This window comes from Oratosquilla oratoria, chromosome 36 (genome assembly GCF_046742065.1).
Source record: "Oratosquilla oratoria isolate Oo_2021 chromosome 36, ASM4674206v1, whole genome shotgun sequence".
NCBI classification, from domain to species: Eukaryota; Metazoa; Arthropoda; class Malacostraca; order Stomatopoda; family Squillidae; genus Oratosquilla; species Oratosquilla oratoria.
The window spans coordinates 46,517,372-46,536,895 of NC_134812.1; the positions used below are offsets into that span (position 1 = coordinate 46,517,372).

A 19,524-nucleotide genomic window follows, 5' to 3' on the forward strand; every position below is an offset into this window, starting at 1 on the left:
CCACCACTGTAGCATTGATATAATCCAGCTTGTATGTAATTGGCAGCTGACAAGTCTATCATAAGAAATATCATGTGAGGACAGAGCCTTTATCAGTATGACATTTTGTTTGTTATAGCTTTATGAAGTACATGTTACTTGATAAAGTTGTAAAAAGTGAACTGTCAAGCTAATAAAGGTTCCTTCCCAACATGGTCTTTTGATACTACAACTTTCCTCAAGCTTTCCCTTTTATATTGCTAGGACGGTAACGAATAGAAGTGCAGAGGTAATTATTAAACTCTATCTAGCAATAGTTAGACCCATCCTTGACTATGCAGTACAGTTTTGGTCTCCGTCCTACAGAATGGACATAAATTCACTAGAATCAGTACAGAGAAGAATGACCAAAATGATACATGGACTCAGAAATTTGCCTTATGAAGAGAGGCTTAGGCACCTTAACTTACACTCTCTGGAAAGACACAGAGTGCGGGGTGATCTAATAGAAGTGTTCAAGTGGATCAAAGGTTATAACAAGGGTGATGCAAACAAGGTCATCATAATAAAACAACAGGGCAGGACTCGTAGTAATGGGTATAAACTGGACAAATTTAGATTTAAGAAGGAAATAGGCAAGAATTGGTTTACTAATAGGGTGGTCGATGAATGGAATAAACTTAGTAACCATGTAGTAAGTGCTGAAACTATCAGTTGTTTTAAAAAACGATTAGACAACTTTATGGATGGGGATGACAGGTGGTGATGGATACAGAGCTCCCTAATGTAGGCCTTATGGTCTCTTGCAGTCTCCTTTGTTCTTATGTTCTTATATTTTTATAACCTTCTCTTCCTCTTTTAACTGTCTTTGAATTGTGTCTGCAACCCTATTCTCCACATTTTCCTTTGGCTTTCTGATTTCATTTACCTACTTTGAACAAAGTGGCTTATTGTCTAAAATTCTCTGGTATTCTCTCACATCTCATCACTTTCCTATTTACATTGTGCCACCTGCTACCTGATTTTGTTTCCACATCTCTTAAACTTTTTTCTACTCTCATCTATTTTACTCTAACTCTTTTCTTCCTACATCTCTTTTCAGCTCCTCACTCCAACAGTCATTTCCTACCCCTTGTCCTACACTTTTTATACTGTACACCACCTTAGGCCTCTTTTATTCTTTTTAATTTCTTTGACTTTGTCACATCAGAACTTACCTCATAGTACCCAGTAACATGTCCATGCAAAGCCCACTCATACACACACACACACACACACACACACACACACACACGAGCATAGCTCCTGTTCCATAAAATACAACTAGGTAAATACACACACACACAGAGTATCACAAAGCAATCTCTGGTTTAATGTAAAAAATCATACCAGCAATGCCCCTGAGCTCTCATAAGATTTCAAAGTGCTTCTTCAAGTCAGCATTTAGTGTATGTCTCAGAGCCAATACAGCAAGATGGAGCACAAGGGATTTGAAGATTCAGTTCTTAATATACCTACTTGTGTAGCATGCCTGTAATACCATGGACTATGCTATTCTGACCAAGAATTTTCTGACATGACCCACCACTGTTAGGCACAACCATACCAAGATATGTGAATGTTTCCAAAATCTCATTGTCTTTGCCACATGCATGGAGAGACTGAACTGTATAATCCACTAAATCCCCAAATGCCTGGACCTTGGTCTTGGACCAAAAGACCTGGAGTCCCAATAGTCTTGCTTACTTTTGCAGTGGCTTGAGGGCTTCAGCCAGGAGCTCCAACAACTCCACAAGAAGTATCATTTGTAAAGGCAGGATTGGTGACCTTACTGTTGCCAGTGGAAGATCTGTAATGACATTACCCAACACCCAGTCCATGTAGATGTTGATAAGTGTTTGGATGTGTACAAGTATCCATCCCTATTGAATTAACATGTAAGAATCAAGACTCACTTCTTCCATGCTTCACAGGACTTTTTGTCCCAGAGTATCAACCAAACACATCAGTGGTCTTCATAGAAGTCCCACAGATCTACAGAAGATCTCAGAACATTTGTGATGCATACTTATACCTAGGGTTTTTCCCCCTTACAAGGGAGGTATCCATAGTCAAAAGGCATAATTCCACTCCCACCCATTTCAACCCCACCCACTGTACTCCCATTCACTCCTCCCTCATTCCCTCTTTTCTTGGTTCTTGGCTCTTGGATGACGGGTCATCCCTGCATCTTGCCCATTGCCCTGGGTTAGGAGTAATGCAGCAAGACACAGCACATCTATAGCAAGGCTACTTAATTTGATCAGTGATCCCCCCTCTCCATCCCCTCATGCAGAAATATTTAAGATGGGAAGAAATCCCTTCGGGCTGTGTCAAAATATCAATATAGGCTGCAAATAACCCTGTTAAAATTCATGTTGGCACTCCACAAGGACATAAGGTGCTAAGATTTGATCAGTTACTGATTAACCCAGGCTTGAACACAGACTGCTTATGCAAATCCACATCAACAATAGATGGGTGAGCACCTTGCCTGGAACATTGTGCAAAGCAATACTACAGTAGTTTTAGTCATGCTGGTCCCTTTTTGCTTTCCAGATAGGCCAGACACTTTTTTCAGTCAGAATGATGTCAAACTGCCTAGTGCCAAATGGCAGACAGCATTGCATGCAACTCATGGGTCTTGGCTTCGCTTCTAGCTCCTGGCAATTACATGTTGACATTGCAGATGCTACCTGCCTTTCCATAACTTATAGCCTTTCTAATTTCACTTAAAGGAGGTATAGTTTCATATATTGGTGGATTGACGGTCATGACCTGAACGCCAGCCAGAGGAAGCTGGCTGCTAAGAGGGTCATGACCTGAACGCCAGCCAGAGGAAGCTGGCTGCTAAGAGGGTCAGTCATGTACTATGCTGGAAGTACTTGGCCCAGCACCTCTGTACCCATCTATGTTTGACACTATTTGCCCATCAGCTATTCAGACAGTACTCAGATTTGGAGTGGGGTTCCTTCAGGGCTTGGCAAACAGGTCTCCAGCCATTCTCAATCCCCTTGACATACCTCTCCATATCCTTCCTCCAGAGTGTGGAATCCCATTTCAGCAATACATTGGTGTCTTTATACAGAGTGGCATCATGACTCATCTGTGACCCTCAACATCATCAGCAACTCCCTTGACATTCCTCTCATTATCCGTATTCAAGTGTCTAGTCCACCATTTCAGTCATGTATTAGTCCAAGTCTCTGTCCAATGTGGCAACATGACTTGTCTCTATATTCTCCAGTGTCTCTTGGGGTGTCACACAAATCTGGAGCAGTTTTCATTTTAATATTTGAAGGTATCCCACAATTCATCAGGATTCTCAAGGGCATCAAGTGCTTCAAATCAATTGTGGACACCACACACTCCTGAGCTTCTTCAAATTAAATCCTGGTTGATTTTATGTCAAGATTCTCCCAGACTTGACATGCAGCCTGAGTGTTGCAACCACAAGTCTATGATCCGATTAAAGAGAGAGAGAAAAAAAAAATCAGCATTCCAATAAACCCTGCAACTTGTAGGATCTTCCAATACATGGTAACAAGGATGTGATCAGTTTCATGAGCCACACCACCTGCATTGTTGTAACAAGTCCTTTGGTGTAACTCATCTTTGGAACCAGGAACCAGCAGTCTTAAACATTTTGAATTTTACAAAACTCAGGAGAGAACTGTAATTTCCGGGTTCAGAGACATGGGTATCAATATATACCTCATTGCCAGTAACCAAATTGCAGCCAAATTGATCAACTATAGAGTCAAGCTTGGTGCAGAACATCTTTTTCAAGTTCACATGCCTCAGTAATGTATACTACAATACATACATACATATACCAAAGGATTTTTCCCCCTTACATGGGGGGTAGCCAAAAAGAATACTACAATGAGATGTGAAACTAAGATGTACTTTAATCTTACCAGCTACATATATTTATCAACTGGAATTGGCTAGATATATTAACAACTACGTTATGGGAAGGATTTTGGTTTCTGAGTATAGATGTTTTATTGGTACTGTTTTAGTGTTGGGGAAGGAGATGTGGGTCTTTGTAAGTGCATATGGGCCTGGCAGTGAGAAGAGTGTAGAAGAAAGGGAGGCCTTTTGGATAGATCTAAATGAGTGCATAGAGGATTTAGGAAGAAATGTCAATGTAATAGTACTGGGAGACCTTAATGCTAGGGTAGGAAATGGTCCAATCGATGGAGTGGTTGAGAAATGTGAAGTTCCAGGAAAGAATCGTAGTGGAGAGTTGATGGTGGAAATGTGTCTAGAAAGAGAGTTGATGATAGCAAATACAGTGTTTCGGAAGAAAGTCAAGCATAAGTACACATGGGAGAGGGTGGTGGAGGGAAGGGTGGTAGATAGAGTGCTAATGGATTATGTAGTGGTAAATAGGATTATGATAGGAAGAGTTAAGGATGTACATGTGCTAAGGGGAGAGGGTGGGGGAATATCAGATCATTTTTTGGTGGAAGGTAAGTTGAGAGTGGAGGATAGATGGAGAAAGAGGAAAGGAACCAAAGGTAGGGAGGTTCTTAGAGTGAACTCTTTGAATGAAAAGGAGGAGTACGGAAAGAAGCTGAAGGAGGAGTGGGAGGGAGTAAAGGGTAGAGTAGAGCTGGGTGTGGAGGAGGAATGGGGATAGTTCAAGGAGGGAGTCATAAAGTGTGCAAGGATGGTGTGTGGAACAAGAAGGACAGGGGGAAATATAAGAAAGGGTAGTGAATGGTGGGATGAGGAAATGAAGAAGGTTGTAGAAGAGAAGAAGCGAGCTTTCACAGATTGGTTACAAAATAGGACGAGGGAGTCGTATGAGAGGTACAAAGAAAAGAAAAGAGAAGTAAAGCAAAAGGTAAAGGTTGCAAAGAGGAGAGCAGATGTGAAATGGGGTAAGAGTTTGACAGAAAATTTTGAAAGTAATAAAAAGATGTTTTGGAAAGAAATTAAGAGAGGTTGCAAAGAGGAGAGCAGATGTGAAATGGGGTAAGAGTTTGACAGAAAATTTTGAAAGTAATAAAAAGATGTTTTGGAAAGAAATTAAGAGAGGAAGAGGAGGCGAATCAAGTAGAGAAGAAAAGGTAAAAGGTGCAGATGGAGAGATGATAATGGAAGAGAAGGCAGTAAGGGGAAGATGGGCAGAATATTTTAGGGAGTTGCTAAATGTGAAGGAGGATAGGGAAGGAAAGATAGCTGCAGTAGGAAATGCGAAGAAAATGAGAGTGATCAGTGAGGAGAATGGAGGAGAAATAAGGAAGGATGAGGTGAAGGCAGTTGTTAAGATGATGAAAGCAGGTAAGGCACCTGGTCTGGATGGATGCCATGCGGAATGTCTGAAAAAGGGAGGTACAGTGATGGTGGACTGGCTGGTGAGGTTATTTAATGTTTGCTGGAGAGAGGGTAGAGTGCCGGAGGACTGGAGGAGTGCCTGTATAGTTCCTCTTTACAAGGGAAAAGGGGACAAGTGTGAATGTAGTAGTTTCAGAGGGATTAGCTTATTAAGTGTAGTTGGGAAGGCTTATGGGAGGATCTTGATTGAGAGGATTAGGAGAGGAACAGAAGGAGTAGTTGGTGAGGAACAGTGTGGATTTAGGACAGGTAGAGGTTGTGTAGATCAGATCTTTGTGGTAAGACTGATATGTGAGAAAGCTATAGGAAAGGGGAAGGATGTTTTTTGGGCTTTTATGGATCTGGAAAAGGCTTATGATAGGGTAGACAGGAAGGCACTGTGGGAGGTTATGCAGATATACGGGATAGGAGGAAAGCTTCTGGGAGCTGTCAAGAGTTTTTATGTGAGTAGTAGAGCTTGTGTCAGGATTGGAAATGGAGAGAGTGAGTGGTTCGAGGTAAAGGTGGGACTTCGTGAAGGATGCGTTATGTCGCCCTGGCTGTTCAACTTATACATGGATGGGGTGGTGCAAGAGGTAAATGCAAGGGTAGTGGGCAAGGGATTGGAGATGGTTAAAGAAAATGGAGATAAGTAGGAGGTGAGCCAGCTGTTGTTTGCGGACGACACTGCGCTTGTGGCAGGATCGGAGGAGGGATTGAGGAAGTTGGTGGCAGAGTTTGGGAGAGTATGTGATAGAAGAAAGCTTAAGATAAATGTGGGTAAAAGTAAGGTGATGAGATGTACAAGGGGTGAAAGTGGCAGTAGACTGGAAGTGAGCATTAACCCCTTCCATACGGTGCCGCACACGTAGGCGTCATGGACTTAGATCTCAGTGGCAGCAGCCAATGCCAGCCGTACGACGTGTCGTAATAATACTCGCATCATAAAATATAGTCACCGCTTATATCGATCGTTCTCTCTTTCACCCGCGAATTTTGAATACCACAGAGAATGGGATTCAGGGCACATTTGAGAGAATGTAAAAACACAGGGGCGACTACAATAAATATAATCAAGACGCCGATATGGCAGCCTCGCGAATACACTCGCTCCCCATGACGCCTACGTGTGCGGCACCGTATGGAAGGGGTTAAGGGAGAGCGACTGGAGGAAGTGGATAGTTTTAGATACTTGGGTGCAAATGTGGCAGGGAAAGGTGGAGTGAAAGTGGAGATAGAATGTAGATTGAGAGAAGCGAGTAAATGCCTTGGTGGATTAAAGAGTGTAATGAGGAATAGACATTTGGGAATGGATGCTAAGAGGAGACTGTATGAAGGAGTGATTGTGCCAACAGCACTGTATGGGGCAGAAAGATGGAACATAAGAGAAGAAGAGAGAAGTAGTTTGAATGAGTTTGAGATGAGGTGTCTGAGAAGTATGATGGGGGTTACTAGGCTAGAGTGAGAAATGAGGAGGAGAACAGGTGTGGAAAAGGAGCTGGGAGATAGGGTTGATGAAAGAATATTAGGATGGTTTGGACACATGGAAAGAATGAGTGAAGAAAGACTAGTAAAAGAGGTGTGGAAGCCAGATGTGGAGGGAGTGAACATGAGGGGACGTCCTAGGATGAGGTGGATGGATGGGGTGAAGGGGGCTTTGGGGAAGAGGGGAATGTCAGTTGAGGAAGGACGGGAGAGGACAGAAGACAAGTGTGAATGGAGAATGGTTGTATATGGATGATGTTGTGATTGCATGAGGTGGAATGGGCGGGTGGATGGGGGGTGAGGTAGTATGTGTGAGCAAAATTTGACGCAGCCCGAAGGGATTTCTCCCCGTCCTCTCATTTTATGCAATGGGGGGGACGGAGAGGGGGGGTCACTGATTTAATGAAGCGGCCTTGCTGTGGATGTGCTGTGTCTTGCGACACTGCTTCTGACCCAGGGCAGTGGACAAGGTGCAGGGATGACCCGTCATTCGGGAGTTGCTCAGATAAGAGGGAGGGTGGAGGAGTGGGGAGTGTATTCAGGGATGGAATGGGTGGGAATGATTTTATGCCTTTTTCTTTTTGGCTACCCCCCTTGTAAGGGGGAAGAAGCCTTGGTATATGTATGTATGTATGTAGTTATTGTTCTTAATGCTTTTTGTTATTTGTAGGGTATCTTGGTTTAATTGTTAGATACCATGCATAATTAAGTGTAGTTCTTGCAAGTTATTTGTATATGGTGATAAGTGTTTCTTTTTGCAGTCCAAATCCTCTACTTGCTACAGTAAAGTATGCTTAGTTTTTTATTTGCCTTCGCTGTGGGGTATAGGGTGAAGGTTGTGTGTATTAGATATGAAACCCAGACTTGCAAGCTAATTGGATCATCAATAAAGAACTTGAAGGAAAAATAGGATTAGGGTCACTAAAACAGACTTCCTGATCATTTGAACCAGGAAAACTGTGAAGACAGAATTTAAGGTTGTTTCAGAGTAGCAAGTCAAACATACATTTGGAAGTAACCACAACAGTGAAATGAATTAATGCAATGGCCATACACTTACTATTAGAAAAGTACAGTGTATTTTGACAAGTAGTTAGTGAGTAATATTAAGTTTAAATTAGTGTTACATATACCAATGGCATTTTTCCCCTTGATTATATGCCTTTTTCTTTTTGGCTACCTCCCTTGTCTATTCATAGAGAAATACTGCTACTTTGTTATACTGCAACTGTCCCTCCATTATGTTGTCTCCCCACTCTTAATTCTGTACTGTACCACTTCTCTGAATATTCATTTCCTTTCTCACCGAAACCTATGGTAGGGGAGAAAGTTCCCACTTGAGTCGTAAAAGGTGACAAAAAAGGGACAGGGATAGGACTAGGCATCCTACTCTGTACCCCCAAAGGGGACATTCTTAAAAAAGCAAAAGGAAATACAACAATAAATTAACCCCTTCAATACGAGCCAAAATCTCACGGGCAGCATTAGCTGCCAGACGTGTGATGTTGCGTCATAATACTCGCATTATAAAAAATAAAGTCACCGCTGTATTAATCGTTTTCTCTTTCACCCGTGAATTTTGATAACCATAGAAAATATGATGAAGCCAGTTTACAGAGTATGGGGGACACACAGGTACAACTACAATAAATATAATCAAGACGCCGACGTCGGCATCCTCGCGTACCCACTTGCTCCTCATGACGCCTACGTAGGCGTCACCGCATGGAAGGGGTTAAAGTGGTGCATGATAGACTATAAAATAAGCTTAACCCCTTCCATACGGTGCCGCACACGTAGGCGTCATGGGGAGCGAGTGTATTCGCGAGGCTGCCATATCGGCGTCTTGATTATATTTATTGTAGTCGCCCCTCCATAATGACATTCTTTCTAATTCTTTTGTAATCGCATTTTCTATGGTTATCAAAATTCACGGGTGAAGAGAGAACGATCGATATAAGCGGTGACTATATTTTATGATGCGAGTATTATTACGACACGTCGTACGGCTGGCATTAGCTGCTGCCACCGAGATCTAAGTCCATGACGCCTACGTGTGCGGCACCGTATGGAAGGGGTTAAGCTTATTGATAATGATTTTTTTCTTTTCTTTTCTTTTTAATTCTGCTGAATGCAATGGTGACTGGTATTTTAATTTCATTATAAATTTATTTACCATACAAGTATGTTAATGTGTTTAATACTTGATATAGTAAACAATATTGCAGTAATATATCACAGCCATAAAACAATGATATGGCCTTCAGCACCTTTGCTTTTTAGGTATAGCTTTTTATTGTACAGATCAATATCATATTCACTCCTTCCACCTCTGCCCTCCACACCTCTTTTACTAATCTTTCTTCACTCATTCTTTCCCTGTGTCCAAACCATCCTAATACTCTTTCATCAACCCTATCTCCCAGCTCCCTTTCCACCCCTGTTCTCCTCCTCACCTCCTCATTTCTCACTCTGTCTAGCCTAGTAACCCCTATCATACTTTTCAGACATTTCATCTCAAACACATTCAAACTCCTCTCTTCCTCTCTTATGTTCCATGTTTCTGCCCTATACAGTGCTCTTGGCACAATCACTCCTTCATATAACCTCCTCTTAGCATCCATTCCCAGATGTCTATTTCTCATTACACTTTTTAATCCACCAAGGCATTTACTCACTTCTCTCAATCTACATTCTACCTCCACCCCAACTCCTCCCTTTCCTGCCACATTTGCACCCAAGTATCTAAAACTATCCACTTCCTCCATTTCTAATCCTAACACAAGCTCTACTACTCTCGTAAAAACTTTTGACTGCTCGTAACAGCTTTCCTCCTATCCCATATATCTGCAGTACCTCCCACAGTTCCTTCTTGTCTACCCTGTCGAAAGCCTTTTCCAGATCCATGAAAGCTCAAAAAACATCCTTACCCATTAGAAAGAGCAGTCATTGTACAACTGTAACAAAATTTTCAAAACTCAATAGGTTAAGAAACTAAGTAATTATATGGAGTCGAATTCAAGGAAAAGAAATTGTTGGTTTATCCACATCTTTACTTATGATTTATGTTTACAGCAATTACGATAACAATTGTAGAACAAAACATGCTCTTGTACATAACTCCTGAACATGATGGTGCATTCAGATTTCACATAGAAAGCCATAAAAAAATGAAAATTAAGGATTTTTTAAGTATCGCAACTAAGACCACAGTTGGACAAAAGAAAGAGTTGAGTAAGTGAAACTATATATTTTGTTTACCAACTGCATTCCTCTTCAGTAGTACAAGGTGGAAGGAGGATGCTGTCTTAAATAGCAACTTCTTACAAAGGGAAGGGAACTGGGAAAAAAAATAAATGTCACTACCCCAACCCTTATGTGACTTGAGGATGACATGAGGTCAGGTCAAGGGTAGGGGGAGGAAACTGGTTGACAATTTGTTTGGTGATGAATAATCCTGATATTATATCTGGGATCCATTGACCCTTAGAAATATTCATCGTGGACAAATATTTAATTAAAATGGGGTCATTGGACCCCAGCCCAGATATAATCAGGATTATTCATCACCAAACAAATTGTCAGCAAGTTCTGAATAAACTTACTACTCTAGCCTTAACTTTTCATTTTGCCACCTCACCTCTTTATATATATATGTTCAACTGGCTATTTTTGTGTGATTTAATGAGATGGGTGAATAAGGTTGCGGACTCTAGCATAGAACGCTGTTCACATGATTTTCATATGATATCCTGAGGGGAGGATTTTTGTTTCTGAATGTAGGTGTTCTATTGGGGAAGTTTTGGTGGATCTGTTATTATTCTCTGCTCAATTTTCTATTCTATATAAAGTGTCTATTTGCCTGATTGCCAGGAACCAAGCTGTGGAAGGATAGTCAAGTGTGATATGTAACACCATTAGTAAAGTATTGGATTGTGGGAAAAGTTTTTCATCTAATAAAGCTCAAAGATCAAACCATTTTTGCTGAGGGTCTTTTTATTTTGTATGTATGAATATAGAAGCGAGTAAATGCCTTGGTGGTTTAAAAAGGATAATGAGGAATAGACATTTGGGAATGGATGCTAAGAGGAGATTGTATGAAGGAGTGATTGTGCCAACAGCACTGTATGGGGCAGAAACATGGAACATAAGAGAGAAGGAGTTTGAATGTGTTTGAGATGAGGTGTCTGAGAAGTATGATAGGGGTTGCTAGGCTGGATAGAGTGAGGAATGAGGAGGAGAGTGGGGGTGGAAAGGGAGTTGGGAGATGGGGTTGATGAAAGAGGATTGGGATGGTTTGAAGACATGGAAAGAATGAGTGAAGAAAGACTAGTAAAAGAGGTATGAAAGGCAGATGTGGAGGGAGTGAACATGAGGGGGCGACCTAGGATGAGATGGATGGATGGGGTGAAAGGGGCCTTGGGGAAGAGGGGAATGTCTGTTGAGGAAGGATGGGAGAGGACAGAAGACAGGGGTGAATGGAGAATGGTTGTATATGGATGATGTTGTGATGCATGAGGTGGAATGTGTAGGGAGATGGGGGGTGAGGTAGTATGTGTGAGAAAAATTTGACGTAGCCCGAAGGGCTACATAGAGGGGTGGTCGCCGATTTAATGAAGCGGCCTTGCTGTGGATGTGCTGTGTCTTGTGACAGTGCCTCTGACCCAGGACAGTGGACAAGATGCAGGGATGACCCATCATCCAGGAGGTGCCAAGATAAGAGGGAGGGTGGAGGGGACTGGAGTGTATTAGGGATGGAGTGGGTGGGAATGGTTTTTATGCCTTTTTCCCCCTTGTAAGGGGGAAAAAGCCTTTGGTATATGTATGAATATATATATATATATATATATATATATATATAAGTGGACTCATAATCCTTACACACTACAGCATACTATTCTTAAAAAGAACAAAAAATAATGATAAATAAAACTAACAGACACCACAGCTGAAATAGTTTTAATTCAAACACAAGGAAAGAAAACAAATTACATCACAAATGATTTTATGCCACAAACCAACCTCCAAACTCACAAACCATATATTGGCAGGTGACCTGATTGTACACCACCCAGTTTAGCTAAATACATAAAAAGCACACCAATCAAAAGAAGTAGTCAAACAAGTCTCCAACTTAAACATACTAAGTTCAGCAACCACCCCACCAGAGAACCTCCTCAACGTAGCCAATAAGCAGCTTCCTCTGATACAGTATCCTCACCATCCATACAAATACAAACAAAAGAAGCCATACATCCCTTCCCTTCAAACCATTGCTAAGTAAAGTTCACCACATAACTTAGGGGGGGGGATCTATATATTCCACCAAGGGTTTCCTCCCCCTTATAAGGGGGTAGCCATGTCAAAAGGCACTTGCCCACTCCCACCCATTCCATTCCCAACCATCACCCTTTCCTCGCTCTCAGCTCTTCATTGATGAAGGGTCATCCCTGTATCCCTCCCACTGCCCTGGATCAGAAGCAATGCTTCAAGACACAGCACATCTACAGCAAGGCTGCATTACTTAATCAGCAAAAAATAGAACCATTAAAGATGGAACCATAAAAAAAAATCAAACTACATGAAAAAAATTGACAGCAAAGATAACAATAATAGTAATAATGCTAATTAATAAACATTAATAATAATTCTTGCTTTAGAGTTTCACTTGATGGAAAACCCATAGTGGCTGGTAACAGTCCTTGGGACCTCCCGCAGATCTCTCTAGGAAGAAATTTTGCCAGCCACTATGGGGCTGTGGCTTTCCAGTTAGTGAAATTTGAGGCAACAATTGATTGCAAAAAGGCCTTGACTGATACTTTCAACCACTCATACTTGTACAACAAAGTTCCAACAATCTGCAAAAGAACTTATATAATACCCATTTTAAAATCAAAGAAACCTCATGAAAATGCAGCATCTAACAGACCAATAAAATTACCATCCACCATATCCCAGCTGACAGAAAGACTGATCACAGAAAGAAATATAACTACTGAACTCCCCTTACAAGCTTTTCATTAAGGACCACTTCCTTAGCACACTTCTCACAACCATCACACAAATGCTGCAGGAATTCAATAAGGAAGCACCACATGAAAAAATGGTCATGGTAGCAATAGATAAAAAAAATAAAGGGCATTTGAAGTTCCAAGACCTATGCCATAAAAAAAAAAAAAAAAAATCAGAGATAGACATCTACAATAGCAACAAGAAATTGCTAAGAAACTTCTTAGCTGGCTAAGTGGCAGATCGTGCATAGTAAATCAATGCAACCGAATTTGTGAGACTAGGATACTGTACACTAGAATTCCCTAAAAAATAATCTCGCCTCCATTATTCAACTTTTTCACAAGCAGTCCCCCAGTGCCACATACAGAACATGATACAAAAGTGCTCACATATGCAGATGACCTGATTATTCAGCATATCAACTACAGAATAGCTGCCAAGAATACCAAAGTTTAGAGACAGCTTGAAAAATGACAACTTTGAATTGATAAAATGGAGGCTTCCCCTCAGAAATTAACAGTGATATTGCTCATTCCAGACTACATGAATCAAATAAATACCCAATAGTAAAATGCAAATGGTCAAACCCTTGCATTGGAAAAGAACCCAAAAATTCTGGACATTAAACTTTTGATACATGACCTTCAGTCCACATGTGCTAAGACCTGGCAGTGAAAATAAACAAGACAATAAGCATACCAAAATCAGTAACAAGCACAGGTTTTTGACAACAAAAAGAAATTAATCACAGTATACAAGCACTTCTTGATAACCACACTCAACTAGGCTTCCACAGCATAGTTTTTAACAATTAGGAAAACAAATAGATACTCTACAAACTAAATAAAGCATTAAGAATGATAATAGGATGCACTAACTCCACCCAGGTATATATCTTCATACAAATACCATAATCTTCCTCATAGAATCATATGAAAATGATGGGTGCACATGTCCCTCCAAGAGCCAACCTTACTCACCCATCTCACTACATCACGCAAGCATAACCAACTACTCGAACATCTTTAACAACCTTCCACCTGCATCATACAACATACATACATACATATACCAAAGGCTTTTTCCCCCTTACATGGGGGGTAGCCAAAAAGAAAAAGGCATAGAAATCACTCCCACCCATTTCATTTCCCATATATTCCACTCCCCTCCACCCTCCTCCCTCCCTTCTATCTTGGCACCTCCTGGATGATGGGTCATCCCTGCATCCTGTCCACTGCCCTGGGTCAGAAGCAGTGTCACAAGACAGGTCCAAACAAAAACATTCTCACTTAGATCACAAAACAAGCACTCCAAAAGACTACCCACCAAACACTGTATTCCATCTAATACCTCCCACTGAAGCAAGAACCACACTGGTATGACTGTAGCACTAAAAGAGTACCAGCACCAAATAGGTCTGGTCACAGAAACAAAGTGGCCCAGATGCAACCATCATAAAGAAGACACCAAGCACCATAGTTTGCACCTCCCCGTTCTAGCCATATCTAGATGACTGCACAGTATTTCTTCCTTGAGTGACTTATGGAATGATCTCATGGTTGTTGCTGGTTACCTGTGAGCAAAAAAGTTTCCTGCAAGAGGTCTGGAGTAATAATGATTGACACATGTTTGTACATTCTTTCATATTTATGTGTGTGGGTGTGTGATTCACCATGGTCTTGGATCACATGTTGGACTTATGGTTGACAGCTGGACTCATGATTGACAGCTATTACCCTCCTGGACGAGAGCTCAGAGCTCATAAATAACCAATCAGTGGGTAATGCTGTGACCTTACACACACACCCAACTTGACCACAAGAGTTGGAGTAATGGCTTGCAGCACAGCAATACTGAAATTATTTCAGCCCTGGAGTAGCAGTTGCAAGCACTACCACTGTGCCATTGAACCGTTGGTGTGTGGGTGTATATATATTATAGTGTATGGGGGTTGCATCTGTGCTCATGGGGTTCAGTTTCTTTGCCTCCATTCATCAAAATTTGCCTTAAATTTATGGTGTTTATGTCCTTGTCCTTTTTTCTCTTTCACTTTTATAGATTCTGTTATTGTTTTGCTGGTTTGGCATATCACCTCCATGATGCTAGCCTTGAGCATTCAAGCAAGAGTTGTGGAAACATTGTTGGTTGGTAGAATAATCATATTGGCTGGTTCATAGTGTTGATGATGGTTGTCCATAATTTTTTCTCTCGCTCTCTTGAACTCATTGATGACAAACTCAAAGAATTTCTATATTCTAAACACTTCTTGGATGTTCAATATTGGTATTCATTATCTTGATTAAGTTACATGGACAACATATACAAATATATTATGTATATAGTGTTAGCGAACCAAATGATTCATCCTACACATCCATGAATAATCATTACAGAGTAGCATTCTCCAAAAGTAAGGATAGTTTTTTCCTGATTCCAGGAACATAACCTCCCCTAGTTATCCATTGTTTCTTAAGGGCAAAACACATTTGAAATAAGCAACCTTGAGATACATAACCTCTTCATGAACACCCTTGCATAATTCCGGAGATGAATGCAAAATGTGTGTGTGATTCACAAGTCATGGATTAGGTGTTGGACTTAAGATACACTGCTATTACTGTCCTGGATGAGAGCTCAGAGCTGGTATATGTCCGAGTCTATGGGTAATGTTGTGACCTTACACACACACGAACACAAATTACTCAAGAGAGTGAAAACAGAAGATTGCAGATCACTACAAGATGACCTGGATAAAGTATGGGAATGGAGCCAGAAATACGAGATGAACTTCAACATCAAGAAATGTAGCATAATGGAATTTGGAAGAGGCAAGAATAGAGTTTCAGGAAAATATATGATTGGAAACAAAGAAGTAAAGAAAGTAAACTCAGAGAGGGACTTAGGAGTAATCATATCAAGTGACTTGACACTTGACAAACATGTAAATGAATTATTCGGAGAGACTTACAACTTATTAAGATCAATGAAAGTGGCCTTCGACTACATGGATGAAGAGATGGTTAAGAAAATAATTACTACATTGATAAGACCAAAACTAGAATATGCTATATCAATGTGGACACCAAGCACAAAGAAAAACACAAAGAAATTCGAAAGAATCCAAAGAGCAGCAACAAAGATGGCACCCACACTAACAAATTTGACATATGAACAAAGACTGGAGAAATTACAGCTGTCAACATTGGAGCAGAGAAGGGAAAGAGGCGACCGTTGACCATCTTCAGAATTATGAAAGGGATGGAAGTTCTCGATAGAGATGATCTATTGAAATGGGACAAGAGAGAAATGAGGACACGATAAGGAGCTAAAGAAGGACAGTTATAGAAGAGACCTGAAAAGGAAGTTTACCGCACACAGTGATCAATGTCTGGAACAAACTAAACAGTGAACACCAGAACTATACACGAGTTTAAGAATAAATTGGAAGTGGAGAGATACGAAAACGGGTCACAACAAGCATACTGTATATTTCCGTGTATAAGACGAGGTACAATATTAGAGCAAATTTTTTTTAATTTATCTCGTATCGGTAGTATAAGATGACTGCTAAATTACAAAAGCATCAGTGTATCAAACCTACCGTACAAAAAGAATTGTTTTGATTACGTTTATCAGCTGTTTTTTCCGCTTTTTCTCTTTTCTTTCTCATTACTTAACTGTATCCTTATACCAGATAAATTACTTACTGTATCCTTATAAATTCAAAATAAATGAAATAACAAAGCAAATCATGTATCATGATTTTCTGAGAACACACGTCAACTAACTAACAAATATTATTTGTTTACGTTCCTGGTTCGACGTAGCTCACTCCACCGCACACAACAGTTGGCACACAAAAATCTTGCGTTTATCAGCTGCTTGCACATATCAATCATGGAGCCACCAACTAAAAGAAGAAAATACAAGGCAAGTTTCAAATTAAAAGTTATAGAAGTAGCCAAGGATTCGAACAATTGTGCTGCGGCAAGAAAATTTGATGTAACGCAACCAGTGCTCGATGTTTACATTTTTTTCAGCTGTGTTAAATGTGTTTACATAGAGTAGTTAAAAGTACCGTAATTTCATTAATATATAATTATTCCTCAAATTTATTAACAATTGCCATTTACTATAAAGATAAGCCAATAATATATAAGGTAAATATGGTTTAATTACCTTTATTACCAGTTCTTATCATAATGTGAATAATTTCCTGTGTATCAGTGGTTATTGGCAGGCTAGCCTATCAAGTCATGTCACGTAGAATTCAAGGTCTGATTTTTATAATGGTAGTATAAGACGACCCCCAATTTTAAGGGGTGAATTTTTGGATCTTAGGGTCGTCTTATACGTGGAAATATATGGTAGCTCCCATTCCATAAAATACATCTAGGTGAATACAAACAAATGCTGGTTGTATGTGGGGATTTTAATCATTTGGACATCATTAAAATTATACATATAGATATATATATATACAAAGGGCCTTTTCCCCCTTACAAAGGAGGCATAAATCCACTCCCACCCATTTTCTCCCCACATACTCCACTCTCACCACCCTTCCCTCCTACTTTTCTTGGCTCCTCCTGGATGACAGGTCATCCCTGCATCTCGCCCACTGCCCTGGGTCAGAAGCAATGCAGCAACACACCGCATATCCACAGCAAGGCCACTTCATTTAATTGGTGACCCCCTCTCTATCCCCTCATGCAGAAAAAGATATGAGGAGAAATCCCTTCAGGCTGTGTCAAAATATCATTCACACATACTCCCTCATTCCCCACCCACTCCCTTCCATGGCTCACAGCATCATCCATACACAATCATTCTCCACTCACCCCTATCTTCTGTCTTCTCCCTTCTTTCCTCAACAGACATTCCCCTCTTTCCCACTGCTCATTTTACCCTATCCATCCATCTTATCCTTGATCGCCCCCTCATGTTCACACCCTCCACCTCTGCCTTCCACACCTTTTACTAATGTTTCTTCACTCATTCTTTCCGTGTGTCCAAACCATCCCAATACTCTTTCATCAACCCTATCTCCCAACTCCCTTTCCACCCACACACTCTTTCTCACCTTGTTGTTTCTCGCGCTATCCAATTTAGTAACCCCTACCATACTTCTCAGACATTTCATCTCAAACACATTTAAACTCTTCCTCTCTTATGTTGCACGTTTCTGCCCCATACAGTGCTGTTGGCACAATCACCCTTTCATACAATCTCCTCTTAGCATCTATTCCCAAATGTCTATTTCTCATTACACCTTTTAATGCCCCAAGGCATTCTACCTCCACCTCCACTCCCTTACCTACCACATTCGCTCCCAGGTATCTTAAGCTATCCACTTCCTCCAGTCTCTCTCCCTTAATACTCACTACCAAATTACTCCTATCCTCTCCCCTTGTACATCTCATCATTTTACTGTTCATAGAGAAATTATGCTACTTTATTATACTGTGACTGGTCGTCTGTTGCGCTGTCCCCCCACTCTTTATACTGTCCTGTACCACTTCTCTTAAAATGCATTCCCTTTTTTTACCGAACCCTATGGTAGGGGAGAAAGAATACTGCCACTGAGTGTTCCCACTTGAGTTGTAAAAGGCAAAAAAAAACAGGACAGGGATAGGACTAGATATTCTACTCTCTATAGGCCCAAAGGGGACATTCCTAAAAAAAAAAGCAAAAATGAAATAAAATTTAACACCAGTTAAATCTCATTCAAATAGTAAATTTCCCTACCCATGAACAAACAACCCTTGACCTTATCATCACTGATGTGGCCCAGCTGCACTCACCACCCTGACCTGTTCCCCCTCTCAGTCACAGCACATGTATCACCATTCTGTAGACATGGTCACCTAGCACCTCCATGCACATATTAACTCAGAGTAGTCTGAGAATTAGCACAAGCTAAATATTGTCATTGTATCACTGTTAACTCAATAAGTCAAATATTATTATTATAATTATTTTCATACACACATAAGTCAAATATTATTATTATTATTATTATAATTATTTTCATACACACACACACAATACACGAGTTCAAAACTGGATATAATAATTGAAAATCAAAGATATAGATTAAGTTGGAACCTTACATGAATTTGAGTCTAGTTATTTTAGAAAATTAGATAATAGGAGACAGGACCCAACGAGTATTGCTCCTTTCCTGTATACTACAATTAGATAAATACACTTAACTCCTTGCTCACCAGATTTGGAGCACTGGCTCGTAGTGCAGCGATGCTGATATTTTTTTCAGCCCTGGGCAGGACTCAAACTGAAATCACTGATTAGGATGTATGTGTATTAACTTGAACTGTAGTATACAAGAAAAGAGCAATGTTCATTGGGTCTTGTCTCCTATTCTCCAGTTTATCATATCCAACCTTAAATTCATGTGTGGTCCCAGCTTGGTCTATATGCATAATTTTCAATTATTATATTTAGATTTGAATTCATGTATTGTTCCAGCTTGGGCTACATCACCTTCTAAGCCATTCCAAGTATTTATGCATCTATATGGAAAACTGTATTTCTTCACATTTTGTATTTACCTAGTTGTATTATATGGGAAGGGAGCAATGCTCGTGGTGACCTGTCTTTGTATCTTTCAGCATCAAGTATTTTCTTAAAATCTAAAATAGTGTTTGCACACACTATTTC

At 40.4% G+C, this 19,524-nt stretch overlaps 1 protein-coding gene across 15 annotated transcripts in view; it reads left to right on the forward strand.

Annotated features, from left to right (window-relative positions):
• The window catches only part of LOC143018989 (transcriptional adapter 2-beta-like), a 167,093-nt gene that overhangs the window by 116,538 nt on the left and 31,031 nt on the right, over positions 1-19,524 (forward strand). For 4 of the 15 annotated variants that reach the window (XR_012965798.1, XR_012965799.1, XR_012965800.1 and 1 more), the window contains one exon: positions 16,671-16,773. The exons of the other annotated variants lie outside the window; for them this stretch is intronic. Coding sequence is in view for 1 of the 4 variants with exons in the window: in XM_076174696.1 (XP_076030811.1) it covers positions 16,671-16,757 (87 nt within the window). In the remaining 3 variants the exon portion in view is untranslated. The remainder of the gene's footprint in view (positions 1-16,670; positions 16,774-19,524) is intronic. 15 annotated transcript variants of the gene reach the window in all.